At 28.9% G+C, this 18,071-nt stretch overlaps 2 protein-coding genes across 3 annotated transcripts; one reads left to right on the top strand and one right to left on the bottom strand.

The window, feature by feature from the left end:
* Window positions 1–970: 970 nt before the first annotated feature.
* On the top strand, window positions 971–3,118 carry LOC123293431 (proteasome subunit beta type-5-like). Its single transcript, XM_044874253.1, has 2 exons — window positions 971–1,548; window positions 2,716–3,118. Exons 1-2 carry the CDS (start codon window positions 1,056–1,058, stop codon window positions 3,081–3,083), a joined length of 861 nt encoding a protein of 286 aa, XP_044730188.1. The 5' UTR covers window positions 971–1,055; the 3' UTR covers window positions 3,084–3,118.
* Window positions 3,119–7,218: 4,100 nt separating this feature from the next.
* Window positions 7,219–15,083, bottom strand: LOC123293428. Of its 2 annotated transcripts, XM_044874249.1 has the most exons (7): window positions 15,054–15,083; window positions 12,992–13,054; window positions 11,289–11,481; window positions 10,450–10,532; window positions 9,929–10,071; window positions 9,405–9,555; window positions 7,219–8,129 (listed from the first exon to the last, which is right to left on the bottom strand). In XM_044874249.1, the coding sequence occupies exons 2-7, from the start codon at window positions 13,037–13,039 to the stop codon at window positions 7,731–7,733; spliced, it is 1,017 nt and encodes a 338-aa protein (XP_044730184.1). In that variant the 5' UTR covers window positions 13,040–13,054; window positions 15,054–15,083; the 3' UTR covers window positions 7,219–7,730. The 2 variants fall into 2 exon arrangements, with proteins under 2 accessions (XP_044730184.1, XP_044730183.1); XM_044874248.1 differs by lacking the exon at window positions 15,054–15,083 and having other exon boundaries at window positions 12,992–13,153.
* Between the last annotated feature and the right edge of the window lie 2,988 nt (window positions 15,084–18,071).

Here is an 18,071-nt window from a genome sequence, read left to right as displayed (position 1 = left end):
GAGAAGAAAAAAAAAAACTTGTACATTAACTTTTCCACTTTGATAATAATGAGAAAACTTTGGGAAAATATACGAAGAAAAAAAAACTTATATTATAGCTTATAGAAATACTAAATATAATAATATAAAAATTTTTGACTTGGAACGGACGGAAGATTTAATTTTGAATTTTGGTAAGTTTTAATTAACATGGAGTTTCATTTAGATATATACACATCAAGAGTGAATGTGGAAGTTCGAAATACTGATTTATATAATCCTAGATATAGCTTACGTAAGTATCTTATATATTATTACTCAAGTAAGTTTTTTTCTGTCCTATCCTTATCTTATTTATTCCTTTATCAAATTCCATGATTCACCCGTCATTTTCAAGCTTATTATGTCTAAAAAAAAATGTACCGCTTAGGAAAAAACACTAGACAATTAATTTGAACGGAAAAATATCATAAATTTAAATAACAAGTTTACTAAGCAAACATGTTAGTTTTTACAGATATACTTTTACGGATACATGGTAGCCACGGTTTACGGTAACTACGGGAGCGGAATTCTACGCGGGCTGAGCTAGTTTTAGATTATTAGGATTTGAAGAATAAAAATTCCAATTTTCTTTGCTCAAAGTAAAGCTTTGTGCAATTAATTACTTTAGGTTATTTATGGTAAACTTTAGTGTTATCTAGTGTTATAACTCCCTAACGTTTTATTATGTTATCAATAATTAACTTTATAAACGTATATTAAAAGTAAATATTCGAGTATTCTGTAAATTACGAATTATACTTTCCTCAGCTAAAGAATATGAGGTGTTGAAAATTGTTCTTAAATTTTGTGGTGCTAATTCTACTTACGATATGCGTTTAAACTTTATATTTTTAAAAATATTCTATATGTGAATGTGCCATGATTTAAAGTTATTTTACTGTCTAAGAGGCGATAGTAGTTCTATCTAGTGTCGTCATTTATTATTCAAAAATTGTTTGTCACTTTTCGTGTGTGTTGAGTCGTGATTTTCATATTTTCAATTATAAAATAAATCGGCTAAGTTTAATAAAATGGCTTTAGAAGCTGTGTGTGGTATTAATCAATTTGTTGATTTTAACAGAAGACTTGGTGATAATGAAGATTTATACAAAGAAGTAACTAAATATACATCTAATTTTATAAATAATTTGGATATTGCATTACCACCATTCCCGAACCCGGCTGAAAATTTATTACATTTTTCAAAAGATGAATCAGGACGTGAAATAAAAATTCAATTTGATCATGGTACTACCACTTTAGGATTCTTATATCAAGGTGGTGTAGTTTTATGTGTTGATTCAAGAGCAACAGGAGGTTCTTTTATTGGATCCCAGACAATGAAAAAGATTGTCGAAATTAATGATTATCTTTTGGGAACACTTGCTGGAGGTGCTGCTGATTGTGTTTATTGGGATCGTGTTTTAGCCAAACAATGCCGCATGTATGAACTAAGAAATCGGGAACGTATTTCTGTAGCTGCTGCATCTAAACTAATGGCCAACATGGTTTATAACTATAAAGGTGTGTATTAGTATAATATTTACAATATTGAAATATAAAATTTTCTGGGAATTTCCCTAAACATGTTAAATTTAATTTTGAATATTTATGAAGATGATGCTAGAAAGGTAAAATTGAAAGATGGGTAATTGTGTTAGATTCATCAATGGCACTTAGTATCTAAAGTATAGGACTGAAATCATAATTAACAGAGCATTTCTGTAGAGAATTTGACCGTTATACAGACGGAGACACTCAAAAAAATGAAATTGATTTGTTACTGAAATTACTGGCCCATTTCTAAGTCATTTGCGATTCAGTACCACACACATGGAGACTCAAATTCTAGCTTTTGAGTAGTCGTGATGGTTTGTTTTAATAAATTATTAATAAATGTTATCTCAAGAAACCGAGTTGTTCAAGCAGCCTGGGGACTCGACATACTGAGCCAAGCAGGGCTGCCAGTAGAGTCAACTTATTTTATATCGCTCGGTGGCTGAAATTATACAGAATCAAAACTCATTATATAAGGCGACAAAATTGTTAAAAAATAGTCTGTAAACAGTTCCAGTAGCAAGTGTCGCTGGGTTAAAAAGTCACTTTTACGTTTACTTGTAATGCTAACGAATATTACTCAGAGAGCGCCAATTTCGATTATAATAGTTTTCGAAAGAGCGACAAGCGCATCACGCCATTTACCATTAAGAAATGTTCGATCTTTCGTTATCTCAAATAATCGGTATTTTAACTCTCACAAAATTTTAATTAAGTTTAAATTTTTATTTTTGTATTCAATTATACGAGGCAATGTGCTATACAAACTGGATACATAAAATAACCATATTATACACTTTTTGTATCCCATTATACAATCTGGCAGCCCTGGAGCCAAGTGTAAGTGATTACTAGCTGATTTTAGACAATTAGCGTCATTCAATTACATGGGTTAACACATTACAGACTGGTTATTTTCATTTTAGTAGTTCCATGTGTATACTGCCTAATTTGTAATTCAAGTATTAAAAATATTAAAATTTTTGGAGTAGTTTATTATTCGTTCAGCCCTCTGCTGCGAATAGAGCACTTAAATAGAGAACAAAATAGCTAAGATTAAATTTAAAGTGTTTGAAAATTCCCTGAAAATTTCATATAAAATGAACATTTTTTGAAGTTAAAATGATTTTAAAGGAATGGGTTTATCAATGGGTATGATGCTTGCTGGTTGGGATAAACGAGGACCTGGGTTATATTATGTGGATTCAGAAGGTACACGAACACCTGGAAAAGTGTTCAGTGTTGGATCAGGATCCGTTTACGCATTTGGTGTTTTGGATACTGGTTATAAATGGGATTTGACTGATGAAGAGGCGTATGAGCTTGGCCGACGTGCTATTTACCATGCGACTCATCGTGATGCGTTCAGTGGTGGTATTATTCGAGTGTATCATATGAAGAGTACAGGTTGGGTCCATATTTCTAACCAAGATTGCATGGATCTTCATTATCAATATCAAGAAGAAAAGGGAATTAAACTTGATGAAATCAATATTGTGTAATTATCTTTTTATATTTGTCTAATTATTTTTAATAATAAATGTATTCAAAATTTATCATGTGAGAATTATATTTAATATTGGAAATATTTAAAAATTAAATTACTAACAGAGTTACTAACTACTTTTCTTAGATTCAAAAAGTTTAAAAATTATTAATGTTATCAAGTGATCATAGCGTCCAACAATTTATCTGCTGCGTTTTTTCAGTTTCGAAAAAAATCGTAGAGACAAAGTATGGTAGACTCGCCAAAATGTAATGTGAACTAAATCTGCCAATGTAGAATAAAATTAAACCACTTGCTTGGTTCGCTATTAGCCTGTCTCCCCTAATGTTTAATAATTTATTGAAACGGCCTATCGACTGCGGAGTTTTAGACATTTGTGAAAATAGTGTAGGTTGATATTTTTTTACCGTACCTGGACTATATGTGTACGCGGATTATATCCTAAAATAATTCCGGAGAACAGAAGTTTAAAGCTTTAGAATAGAAAGTACTGACTATAAAGAAGGAAGGTATTGGTAAGTATATGTGACGGTTTTTTTAGCGGAAATATTATATCTTTTGAGATGTTTTCTAATTTATAGTACAGATACATTAGGCTTTGCATTAGACCTGATAATCGCTTCGGCCTGTTAATAATTCAAAGATTCCAATTACAGACTGTCTGAGTTACCCGCACATTTTAAAGGCGATGGAGAATAATGCACCACACTTATTAGTACGGGTAGTGTTTTCTCAAAAGTTCATATCGCTGGACTAATCCAACTTCAAAATTTCACATCGTATTTTTGGTTTTATAGTTTTTCGTTTTAGATTTTGAAATTCTTATTAGTATAAATATTATCGAAGAAGAACTCTATGATATTTTGAAATAAATTTTGATTTTTGCCTCAATTTCCTAGATCAGTTTTTTGTATTTTATAAATTTGTATTTCGACTAGCAAGTAGTCATCATCAGTATGAATTAGCTAATCGTAATTACTCTTATTATGTATGTTACTTGTTGCTAATTTGGTGGCGGACTGCAGGGACAGTCCGCTTGGTAAGGGTTTTTTTCATCAATTTGTATTTCGACTAGCAAGTAGTCATCATCAGTATGAATTAGCTAATCGTAATTACTCTTATTATGTATGTTACTTGTTGCTAATTTGGTGGCGGACTGCAGGGACAGTCCGCTTGGTAAGGGTTTTTTGCATCACTTTCTAATATCGGCCGACAAGAAGGAAGATATATGAAAATGATATATCGTGTAAATGTTCTATAGGATTGCATAGGACAATAAGATGAATTATTGGAATGAAAAAAAAGTTTGTGTGATGAACCATTGTTTATTCACGCTTTTACTAAATATTTAGCTGTAACAAACTATCAATTAACAGTATTATTAATTTTATTTTTTTTGTAATAATATTGTTTGTAAGTAATAATCTCTAATAATCATATACATTTATAATAATTATTAAATTTGTTTTGTAATAAATATAGTAGGTATACAATAATAATAATATTAATTATCATCATTATTAATGTTTTTGTTTAGGCATTTCAAATGATAAAACTAAAAAAATTAAATGTATACACTTACGACAATAATATTCATTGTTTTTAAAATACAGTAAAAATGCAATAGCAAAAATTTGTTGAGTATTTGAGTGATGTAGCAAACGCTTATTACTTTTTTTTTTTTTTTTTTAATTAGAATTAAATTGAAATTCTATTATATAACTGTATATACAAGTGAATCGAAAGGAATGCACGTTTTTTGATTTTATACTCCAAGAGTCAGGTATTTCAAATTAATATCGTTCGTTGGACTTCTTACATTTTAATATATATCAAAGCAGGCGATATATATATATTTATATTTACTCGCTATATTACACCTTCCTTTTTAAAATTTTGAATGGGTTTAACTGGGATTGAATTGGAAATTGAATTTCGAATTGAATCCCGTTTATTTCAATCATCGAAAGTTTTAATTTTAATTTTTAAATACACTCATAAAGTTTTGTGACCAATGGGTTCCTTACGATTCCCTATGTGAGTAATGCTATTAATGAATTGAAATTGAATTTGTTTGAAAATTGATATCATAGTTCGTGTTCGTTGTAATAAATTGCTATCGAAAAAATGATATTATTTCCTTAGATTATGTAGCCCAACACTTGCCACTATGTTGAAATGATGCAGGATTCAGAAGTTGAGCAATGATGCTCATAAAAACTATGATCGTTTCGGAGGAGTTTCCCGTAAATTGTTTTTGAAAATTGTTACCCATACCCGAAGTTATTTTTTGTAACTGCCAATAATTATCCCAAAAATAATATTGACATAGAAATTTTGACTGCAGTGTTTAAGTAAAGCGAATATCGATCTCGTCTGTTTTTTTATTTGGTAAAATGTTATTAAATTATTTTTTTTTTTTAACATTAAAAAGGGAATTTTTTGGTAATATTCATAATTTTTAAAAAACTTATCAAAATCCAGCGTCGAGATTGTGTAATTTAAAAGTTTAAATTTTCTTTAATTATTTTATGGGTATTTGGGTGATAAAGTTTAGATAAAAATTTTCAAACAAAACAATTAATTCGTATAAATGATAAATATGTATATATGGTAACTTTTGATTCAAAAAACACATCAACCTTTCTTAATAAATTTTTTTACTTAAAAGTATAACAAAATATATTATTTTGAATATGAGTAAGTACGTCATCAAATCTTTTGTTTTCGTAATATGGAATATATATATTCACTTGAAATAAATTTACTTAAGATGCGCTTTTGCGCTCATGCTATTTTTCAAACATTATGGTATTCAAACATTGTTTTATAAGGTGACGATTCACTTTACGAATCTTGAAATGTGCGTCAAGATTTTTTACAAACTATACACAAACCTTATTGGCAATAATACATATCCCAACGCAGCAAAAGCTCCAAACTTGTGGAAATTGCAAAAACGTAATAACGCATCTTTACATTTAGTTCAAAATTTTACCAGTTTATTTACACAGTATACCATGCCGGCATGAACGGGCATGAATAAACAACTTAACCTTGTTGGTAATGCAAAAAGTGTCCTTTCGAAAGAAAAAGATATAATGAAAAAATATCCATTATATACCTATGAATTTTTTGAATCTTGCCGAAAAATCCGACAACTCATATTATTTAATATTTCCCTTGGTTTTAACTAATCGAGCTTCTACTGTATTTGCAATACCTATTATTTTGATGGGATAGAATCTCAAGGCATGCCATACCTTACCTAGGGCTTTAAGGCTACTATGCCACAGTGTTCATGATATTGCTGCTTATATTCTTTTTATGAAAAAAAGATTTTTGCATTTTAAATTAATATTTTTATTATGATAATACAGTAATATTTTTCTTTTTAAAACCAATTTGAAAAAAATAGTCTATTTTTAATATACTTAGCGAATATTCTTCCTTAAATGAAGCAAAAAAATATAGCATTAATAATTTGTTGCACGCAGAATTAAATTTAGCGTCGCAAGCGCGAATATTTATAAATTCTATTGGTAAAATCATTTTGCCATGCAATAACCAGTTAAATAAAATTACGATAACATAAACAGGCCTAACCTGAGTTTCAAAAGGCGTTGAATAAATAGATGGATATTAAGAAATCCATATTAATAACTTACAACGATATTGTTCAAATGTTTTGAATGAAATATTTAATAAAAAATAGCCCATTGTTGATTTTTTTAAAAAGCTTATGACTACCATTTAGACTGCTTGACATCATTGGTGATTACCCAATATCTTTTCATTATATTATTAATTTGATTACATCATTTATGAAATAATTATTGCCTATATCTTTAAAAGAAATAGTATTTTTATTTTAAAATATAGGCAATATTATTCAATATATGATTATATCATTGTGTGAAAACTCATATTAATAATATAATGAAAATATATAGAATTAAAAAATATTTCCGCGTGCGGCACTAAATTCAGTAGTATCATGGCAATAATAATTTCAATATTTAATAAAAATGTACCTACGGAGTGAGTAACTTATGTATTTTATAAAATAGATTCTTTTTTAATTTTGATCATTTAAAAAATATTTATAAATATTTTATGAAATTGCAATTTTGTCAGAAGTATCTGACGGCCCTGGTGAAAAAAATATTTGAAGAAAGAATAAGTCTTAGAAAAGTATTAGAAACTTTGAAGAATTATTCTTTCTTCAAATATTTCTTCCTCCAGGGTGTCTTTAAATCGATGATAACCATCTACACCTAAAATGTATTTGATCATCATTGCATTTTATAAACATCAATAGGGACTAGATTATCTTCTACATACAGAGAAACTAAAATTTCATCAATAGAAGATCAATAGAAGAATTTTATCAACTGTTTTTAATAGCGTTGTAAAAATTGTTAGCCTGGAAAAATTTTGAACTAGAATGGATTTTTTTAACAATCAAATCGATAGTATATCAATATTAATTTGTAGAATACAGAGATAACTTTTTCTACTTGAATGGAAATATGAATACATATAAATTTTTTAAAGCAATATTTCCTTGTAAGATAATGATGACATCTAGAAATAATTAATAAATATATATAATATTAGTTTCAGACTTTATCAAAGCAATTTATGATTTGTTTCCTCTATTTTGTCCACGATATTTTCTTTCACCATCTCTATATTGGTGATTTCCATTGCCTTGATAATTACCACTAGACCTCCTATTACCATTACCTGAATGATTTGAGTATGTACCATATGTTGTGGATGATTCTTCGCTACGTAAGCTTGGGAGTATTGTTCCTCCACCGGAACCTTCGTTTTCACCACGATCAGATCGATTTTGACCGCGTCCGCCACGTCCATTACTTTGATGCCAGTAGCTTTGGGAATGTAAAGGTGGGAATCTATGATCACGTTGACCTCGATGATGTGAACCACGTCGGCCATTGTTGCCGCGACCACCATGTTGTTGTTGTTGTTGAGGATGATCACCACTTTGAATAGATGATCTTAGCGAGGATATCTTAAAAAATTAACTCATTTTGAAATCATGAAATGCTAATTATACCGAGTAATTATAATGAAATTGTGGAGAAATAATTTAATTTTTATTGTTATCCGCCTCTTGGAAGCAAAGATTCTTCCTGATAACGGGTTCTATAATTTAAGGTAAGTGGAAACTTCTTCTCCAAAGCAAAGGTAGCGCAGAGCGATCATATTTTTTATTCAATATTTCTTTCAAAGTAAATAATTCAAAGTTCTGAACCGAAAAATTTTGATATGAAGAGGATTAGATTGCGTCGCTCTCTATAAATTAACTACAACTTTAAATAATCAGAGTTAGTTTCATCATTCTTTACTTGCCTGACTAGTGATCACGAGAGTATCGTAGGAAAACTCCTGATCGAGCAGATAACATTTTAATCGATAATTCTCACGAACTCTATTGGGCACACTGAAATAAACGGCAAACTTTTTTTAAAACTTGGTAGAATGCCCCTCTTAGGTGCTAAATATTATTTTTAAACCATGAATTAATTTTGCAAATATTTCTATTTGTTAATAATCAATTAATTGTTAATTAAATGAATCACTACATACAAAAATTGACTAATCAAATTAATAAATAGGCAACTTGTAATACGTATGTACATGTACAACTGCATAAGAGCTTTTCGATTATTTGACAAATATTCTAAATACAAGTATAACATAGGTAATATAAGTTGCCTATTTATTAATTTTATCAGTCAACTTTTACCGGTTCATTTAAATAACAATTTATTGTTTATTAACCAATAGAAACATTTGTGCAACTAACTCATTAATGATTTACGAATCATATTTGACACTTAAGAAACACATTCCACCAGGCTTTAGCAAAAAGTGAGCGGTTTATTTCATTTTATGGTAGGAAATTGATTTACTGTTCATCCCGGTCGGGCCCTTACTCATTTTCTGTATCTGTTTGTACTACTTTTAACTTAATAGAGTAAACATTTCTGCTTGGAAAATTATTTCATATAAACCAAAAGAAAATGCGTTTTTCTATATTCATAAACTATTGCTTCATATTGATCTCCAACCTTTGATCCATTTATATACAGACATGAATCGTGAATTAAGAGCGGAGGCATCAGAAATCTCCTTCCTACGTGGTTTAGTCAACAATGTTACAAGAATTACTACATTTTCTTTGTTGCATTCTAGGTAATTATAGCCTACACCACTATTAATGGTCTCCTGGGTTTGCTCAGAGCTAGGGTCAAATAAAGATATATATAGTTCTTTATTTTACCTCACGACGTTGATCTTCGTTATCACGTCGTAATCTACGAATCAATCGATCAGCATCTTCTAATTTTTGTTGTAATTCACTTTCCTCGGGTTGATTTGCACTGGTGGCAGTATGAACTTCATTCCAATCAGCTTCAAATGTTTCTAGTTTCCTAGAAATATAAGGAAATACTTAATAATTATAATGTTAAATCAATATTACACTGGGCAACAAAATTTAATTTCTTTTGCTATACGCAACTGAAAGCAAAAATATAACGGATGATCAAGGGTTGAGAAGGAGATTGGGTTTAAACTGCTCAGTTTATAGGTCGCAGTGCACTAATCAAGTACACGCACTCATATTGAAATTATCGGTTCGAAAACTTTCCAACGTTAAACAAAAATGGTGTTGACCCAGTGTTGTTTATTTTAAAGTATTAAATTAAATTAAAATATTACGTTTTTCTAAAATTTTTTTAGTGCAAAAAGTCTTTTTAACATTTTTAGTGCATGTAATTAATATATAATTTAAATATTATGTACTTTTTTTGTTCATCAACTATGGCAGATAAGTATGAATTTTTTGTATTTGCTTCTTGTAGATTTATTTTCAATTCACCAAGTTCTTTTTCCAGTAGTTCAACTTGAAGTGGTGTAACATTCACTTGTTTTGGACTAAGTAATATCTACAAATAAATATACCAGTTAGTTTTTTCATTTATAAAGTTTATAGTTAAATTTCTGAAAAAGACATATATACAAAACTAAACGGGAATAGAATCCAGAATGCCTTGCATGCCAGGCAAAACTTTTCAAAGTTCTTATGACTTTTCTTCGTTCTTATGAGTATTAAAACTTATTAACAACCTATTCTTCAAATATTATTCCCACCAGGGCCAATATTATTAAGGGCGCGTTTAAGGTAGCTAATGGTTGGCTAAAATGGCACCTGTTTATTGTATGGATGGGTTTGATTTCAAGATAAACATAAAAAATAAGGATTCGGGACTCCACTGATTAAGAAAATTAATTAAAATAATTATATAATTGATATTTTATCTTACTCGTGGTTTTGGATCATCCTCTGGTGATGATGGTGAGCTTAAAATGACTCCATTTTTGGCGAAGACGAGTTGAAACTGTAAATCTAAAATTTTTCAAATTGTTAGTTTCTGATTGGTACGGTTGGCTCGGTCTGTATAAAAAGAAAGAATGTGTAGCTTGTTGAATTCATTTTTCGCAAACTAACTAGACTTTAGAAAAATTATTTTGCTGTTCCGCTACTTTTCTAACCCATTATACTGTTTGGAAACCATTTCGTTAGGCATTTATAATATATGAAGTAATAAGAGTTCTTATGGACGTTCTTCTGTATAAGACAAAGAGGGAATGTACTGTGTGTGACTAGCGCTGTTTCGTTTGTGTACAACTACGAGTGATGTACAAGGGATGAGACTGACCAGCTGTGTTCATATATACGCATATACAGAGAGAAGGGCTATAGCGCGGTAGTCTGAGCCACTAGTATAATACAGTAGAACCTCGATAACTTAAACCTCGGTAACATAAAAACCTCTGTTACTTCAAAAAATACTATGTTCCCTTCCCATCAGAGCCCAAAACCTCTATAATTTAAAATACGCAACCTCTATAACTTAAATAAATAATCTCTGTATATAGGCCCTCAGTAACTACATAGAAACATGTACATACCTCTATATTAACCTTTACCTAACATAGACCCTTGATAACTTAAAACCTCTATAACTTAAAATATTTTGTGTTTCCCTTGGACTTTAACTTATCGAGGTTCTACTGTAATAAAAATTAAAAATCTCAACTTGCCCTACAGATTATAATCTTAAATCTAGTGAATTTACCACTGCATAAAAAGTTTAAATACCTCGATTACGTTGCCTTAACGTTTCAATTTCATTATGTAAACATGATAGCATTGACTGGTGTTGTTCTTGCAAAAATCGAATATTTTGTTCCAATTGTGCTACTCGTATAACTGGATCTTTATTTGCAGATATAACAATGCCATCCGTTCGTCCCACAGTTATCACGTCAGGACTTTTTTTATTTACTTGCACCTAATAAAAAAGATTAATTTTAATTTTACTTATGCTATAATTTAAAGTACCTTATAAAATTATTCGGTCGCGGATTTAAGAAGAAAGGTTAACGTACGCCAATTATTTTTAAGGGACTTTGTTTTGTTGATTAAATAAGTAGCTATAATATTGTCGTAGGTCTAATGCTCAAAATTTTGTGTAACTACATTTTCTATTCGCTTGGTTTTTTTGAGATATCGATACTTTTCGTTTTAATGATTACAAATGACTAACATTAATAGTTCTGGAGTTATAAAGCCATATAGTAGCACAATGTGTTCGCGTCATTTTCCATTATGATTGGGTTTAGATCAAACATCCGCTCAAGTTACCTACCCATGGAAACGGAAACCTATATAAATGAAAGTGATCATATCAGATCAAAAAAACCTGATCACCTTATCATAAATATCGTTCCTTTATGACCTTTTGATGTACCTAATTGGATAACGATTGGGTTTTCTTATACTTTCCTCAGAACATAACATTTTATTAATTTATTTACAAAACGAGCCCAAGGCAAGGTTTAACTATATTAGTCTCTCAAAACGAATAACTTTGCTTATTATACCTACAAAACGAACACCGAACCTGAGAACCGTTGATAATTTTGCTAAATATAGAAATTCAAGCTTTCATTTTTTGAGTAGATTTAAACAAAAGATGACTAGAATATGTTTTTTTAGAAAAATAATTTCACAATCAATTACTTACGCTTCCGCAGTAAAAGTATACTTTTATTAATAAAAATTAAAAAGTGTGAAATGAAATAAATATAATTAAAAATTTGCTTGTTTTATGTCTGGATTTTAATAAATTTTGCAAATTTCACTTGGATTTGTAACACAAAAAATTTTTTTTTTAAAATTAGATACTGACTATTCTCGCAACTATATTTTTTTTTTCTAAATTTTAACTTTATTTTACGTTCAAAAATGTTGGATTAATCTCATATTATATGAAACTCTAATAATATGTATCGATTCTAATTTGTTTAGAGCAATTTTGACAATAATAGCTCAAAAAAAAAAAAATTTGGTTTTTAGCTAAAAGTCTTATATTGAACTGTTTTTAAAGTGGTTATTATTTAACAAGGATATTTTTCTTTGGGTTAATTTGAAAAAATAATATTCCTTAGTTAAAAACATAAAAAATATATTCAAACAAAATTATGTTAAGCAGAACTCGTTTTTCAAAAAATACGTTTAAAGTGATCGTTTTCACTTTTTCTAATTATCTTTTTCATCAAAATTATTAATAAAGTAGAGTTTTTTGGTTTCTTTGTTCCCCGATTCTTCATTAGGATAATATTTTGCATGAAATGAATTTTACTTCTGCCAAGAAAATACTATTATAAAGGGCAGTAATGAGAATAATCCATATACACAATTTAAAAATGATCCTAAGAAAACGTAATTTTTGGGAACGTCCTTAAGTACTTTTAAAAATTATTATTTATAATTATTTACTTAGTTTTACTTAAACTTACTTGAGTGAATGGAACTGTTGGTATTTTAACTAAAACCTTTGATGCCATTTTCGTTAAATATCACTTAAATAAAATTTTTTTGAATCAAAATTATAAAAAGCAATATAAAAAAATGATTAGAAGCGTTAAGTGCGATTATATTATGACTATATTTAATTAAGTCTGAAATATTTGAATATCATAATATAAAAAAAAATATTTATTTGGGTATAAGAATTATATAAAGAGTGATTCAAAATTAGTTGTTTAAATTTAAATCCTTTTTCTTATGTCATAGATCATGGCTTACTTTTACAATTTTCTTTATTTTCCATTTTATACGATAAAAAATGCATATTAAAAATTAATCGATATAAATCTTGAAATTCCAAGGTAATTTACAAGTGCGGATTTTGAAAGTTCGGTAGGAGGCGTCTTATGAACTTTTCATTATTAGAAACATGCTCTTTTTTGGTAAAAACATTGAGATAATTTATCATAAACCGTACAGAAAGTCAATATGAATTTTTCACAAAAGACGTATAAAAGGGTGATTGATAAATAAAATTTTAAATTTTTTATGCTATTTTCATTTTTACGATATCTAAATACCTTAAACGAACTTCGTTGTATAGCTTGATTAGTAATCACATTGCTGTAGAGAAGTACGCCTCCCGCCACAAGATCCGCACTTGAATTAATTGTTTCGAATCATTTAAAAATTAAAAATGAAAAATTCCGTATTTATCGATACGAACCCACAACCTAAGCCTAACTAGTCCAACTGTCCAAGACTAACCCGTTAGACTGATCGACCATTTAGCCTCTAAGAGTCCCCGTAGCTCAGTGGCATCAGTACCAGACTACTACCCAAAAAATCTGTGTTCGGGCCCAGGCCAATCCGAATAGCTTTAATTTAACAAGTAGGTACGTTTACAAATTCATTATTAAAGAACAGTGCAACAATATCACGTTCGCAAAAATAAAAATTGTTAGTCTTTAATTATGTGTTTTCCCCTCAACTTTCTATGTGCCGTTGGAAATTCATTCAAATTATTATAGTCTCGAATTATTTCAATTTTTGTGTCACATGGTTAAAAAATCAGAAATCAGGGCTGGTTTGCCAAGGAAATCCAAAAAAAGTAAAGGACTTTTTTAAGTAGAATTTTATGAGTGTTTAGAAGTTTTTAGACTTTTATGAGTATTTGGAAGGATGTACTTTTATCGGTATCATATTCTAATAAAATTGGGAGGCACCATATAAAATTGAAGTCTGCTATTTCCCACGCCAAATTCTAAAATGAAAAGTTTTTTGGATTCAATTCCGTTTTAAAATGTCCATCAACATTAAAATTATACAATATTAAAATGCTTTACTTCCTTGCGTTTCCACCATAAAAATATTATTTTTAGCATACGACGTAAATGACTTTTAGGTCGAGGCATTTTTATAATTTTACGTTGCATAAATAGTAAGAGACAACCTTTAGTATTAGTTTAATTTTACTTCAAATTTGTTAATGATTGAAAATGCTCTTTAACACGAAAAATATTCAAATCGAAGTAGTTGCCTTCTGATTCTTGGCTACACAATTTTATTGTTTATTTTTCAACGGATTGTTGCATAAGTAAATTTTTTAAGCATGTTTAAACAATTAAACGCTTTCTGTGTTGAATATCGCACCATAATCCCATAATCGTAAAAGTCAATTTATTAAGAATGACACATGTAGATTAAGCTACCTATCTATCTGTCACATAATAAAAAGTAAAAATTAAATTTTAACTTTTATTCGAATCACTCTATATATATAAAACCATACATAATATATTAAATAAAGAAATTAAACAATTAATTTTGTTACAAAATTCATATTTTTTACACAAATGAATGTAAATTTTGTAAGAATTACAATGCTATGTTTTCTTTATTTAATACGACAAAATGTGCAATCACTTTGTTTGAAGAATTTATATAAAATTATTTTAAAAAAATTTATAAAATAATTAAATTATATAAAAAACCGAATTTTTATTAAAAAACCGGCTTTAAATATTTATTAAAAACAATTTAAAATAATACATGATATTTTTCTTATACAGACACCTCACTCGTTTATTGATTATGATATAGACAAGGGGAAAATTCACTGTACTTTCCATTATGATAGTCATGAAACTTGGCAACAAATCAATGAAAATTCATATGTATGTACAGTGTAAACCGTTTATAACGATATCGAAGTGATGTTAATATTTAAGATTATTTTCAACTAACGTAATTTGTAATTTTCATTTATTATTTTAGTTTTCTGGCCACTTCTATGCTTTTAATTTAGCTGAAGTTAGTGTTGAGCGAGATCAAAATCAAGACCAAGACCATATTTACCGTGGTCTGACGATTGAACCTTCGTATTGGCCTTGAAAAAATATGTCTTGGTCTTGCAGAGTTAGATCTCGACCTTGTATAGTTGAGTCTTGGTCTTGGTCTTGCAAAAATAATCTCAGTCTTGCAAAATAAAATACAAGACTTGATTGACCAAGAAATCAAGTCTTGTTTTTTATTTTGCATTAACCATGCTTTGAACTTTTAAGTTTCGATTGAGTCTTGTTGTATTATTTCAGAATTTTTGGAGTCTTGCTTTTAATAACTATTACAAAATTAATCAATTATCTACTTAGGAATATTCTTGATTTTGATTCATATAGGTAGGGTCTTTTTATTGGTCTTGTCGATTGGATACTATATTAAAAATTTACAAGACCAAGACTGCAAGGCCAAGACTGATTTTTCTCATCACTAGCTGAAATTTTGCAGTTTTGTTTCTGATGAAAGTGTAAATTTATGATTATCTTTCATTTGATCACTGCATTTGAGAATTCGAAACGAAATAGAAATATGATGGGAGCGTTGTGAAGTATATTTAAAAGTGCAAACGTTGGGAAATTAAATTGATTTTCTAGTATTAAGCTTAAATTAAAAATTAAGCCGAAAACATTACTTTAAAAGAAGAAGTAGGTAATTCAATCATAACTTATAATAAAGTCGAAAATCGCTAGAAACGATATTCACTGTAGTGTATTTATAAAAGTCGGTAACAATGATATAGAAGTTCAGTGGAAATTTTAAATATTACTTGAAAAAAACACTATCATAATGATTGGAATAAGCATTTTTTGACTAGTCTCTTTTTTATTTGTAAATAATAAATAATTATTGTTTTTATTAAAATAATTAAGTTTTGTAATGTTAATGCATTTTAAATTCAAACACCGATAAAGCTGAGCTTTTTTACTAAACATATTTAAGTATAGATGGCATTGCTTCATTTGAAATGAAAAACTTACATTTAAGATTCTCTCTCATTTAGTGGAAATTTAATCTGAGAAGGCAGGACAAATTTTTTTAAAATTATTTTTTCGATAAGATTAAAATCCAAGACCCAAGACCCTGGAATCATGTTGAAAAAATTCGTAGCGCAAGATCTGCGCCAATTAGCTAAGTGAATTTCCTCAGAGATTGAAAAAAAAATGGTATAAGAGTCCATAACAGATAAAGGCACCAGTCTAATATCTGAAAATATCAAGTGAAAATGACTGAAAAACATGTAAAAACAAGCTACGCCCGCCAGACTAATAAAAATTTGTTAATTGTTATAGTTTTTTAATTCTTATTTAATAATCATCTTATAAGAATATCAAAAAACGACAGTCATTGTTTGCCACATTGTGACTTCCATAAAAGTTTTCCGACCGCCGTAAAAGAAAACGTCACGTATTTTATGACTTTTCCGAATAAGAAATTTTCAAACTCCTTATGTTAATGCCACATAAAATATTACAGCCACGTGTTTAAAATTAAAAGGGCTGTACACGTTTTCTTACCTATGATTATAAAACTATTTAATAATAAAATTTCTTACCTTTGTATTAAGAACTGTTGTTTTTGGGCTACGAAATCGTTGAGCATATCTTTTAAATAAATGTTTTGTATTATTAATATGTACATTTGGATCAATTGGATCCAAAAGTTGTATACTTCGTTTAACGTTATCTTTAGTCTCATTAGCTTTAACAATAAGCGATGTTTCCTGCATTATAGCTTAAATTCAGCATTTTAATCAAATAAAAACTACTGAATATAATTAAATTGTTACTATCCAAAAACATATTTTTTATAAAAAAAATCAAATTTATACAAAGTTATTTACAAATTAAGGGTGGATATAATATATTTATTGGTTGCCTAGCACCCGTTACATACAAACTTTACATATGTTTTATCAAAACATTTGGCAGGTGTGCAAACGGTCTTTAAAATATTTATTATTAAAAATATTGGTATAAATAAATGTGCTAAATATACTGACATTTTTAGAACAGAATTTAATTACCTGTTTCGATTTGTTTTTTATATGAACTAATTTTTTATTCAATAGTTATGAATAAAAATGTGTTTGATAATGAAAATTTGGAGTATACAGCGAACTCACATATGTGTGATTTTGATGCGGAGTTTGGAATTAAGGTATGTTATTGTAATTATATATTGAAGCTACCTTTAAATTTTTATCTCTCTTTTATCTTTTATTTTTTATATTTTTTGAGAAAATGGACACCAAAGTTTTACCCTAATTTTTTCCTTCACGAGAGAACAATGCATTTCTGAAAAATATGTAAATTTTTCAAGCACCATATCTCAAAAATTATTAGATATACGGCGTTGTAGGTTGACTTAAATTGTTTAAAATTTAATATACTTTCCAAATGATAGTAGCAACTATTATCAAAAGCTCATATCGTAAAATCCCACCTATCGCGTAAGTTCGCTCAAGCCACTTGTTTTTTGAAAGAAATTTCTTTCTCCTCTTAGAGAGTAAACTGCAAGATATTGTCACATAAGCGTAAAAAGTGCCGGATTTAGGCTCAGGCCCGTGAGGCCCGGGCCTAGAGGGGCAAAATTTTAGGAGCGGCCAAATTTTCGGAACGTAAAAATTTTAAAAGCGAACCAATGCAAGGACAATCCGAATTATTTCAAAAATTTTGGTGTTCATTTTTTCCAAAACTATAAAAGATAGACAGTTTAAAATATGTAAGTAGC

Source organism: Chrysoperla carnea, chromosome 2 (assembly GCF_905475395.1).
Source record: "Chrysoperla carnea chromosome 2, inChrCarn1.1, whole genome shotgun sequence".
Lineage (NCBI taxonomy): Eukaryota > Metazoa > Arthropoda > Insecta > Neuroptera > Chrysopidae > Chrysoperla > Chrysoperla carnea.
This window is presented reverse-complemented; position numbering and strand designations above follow the sequence as displayed.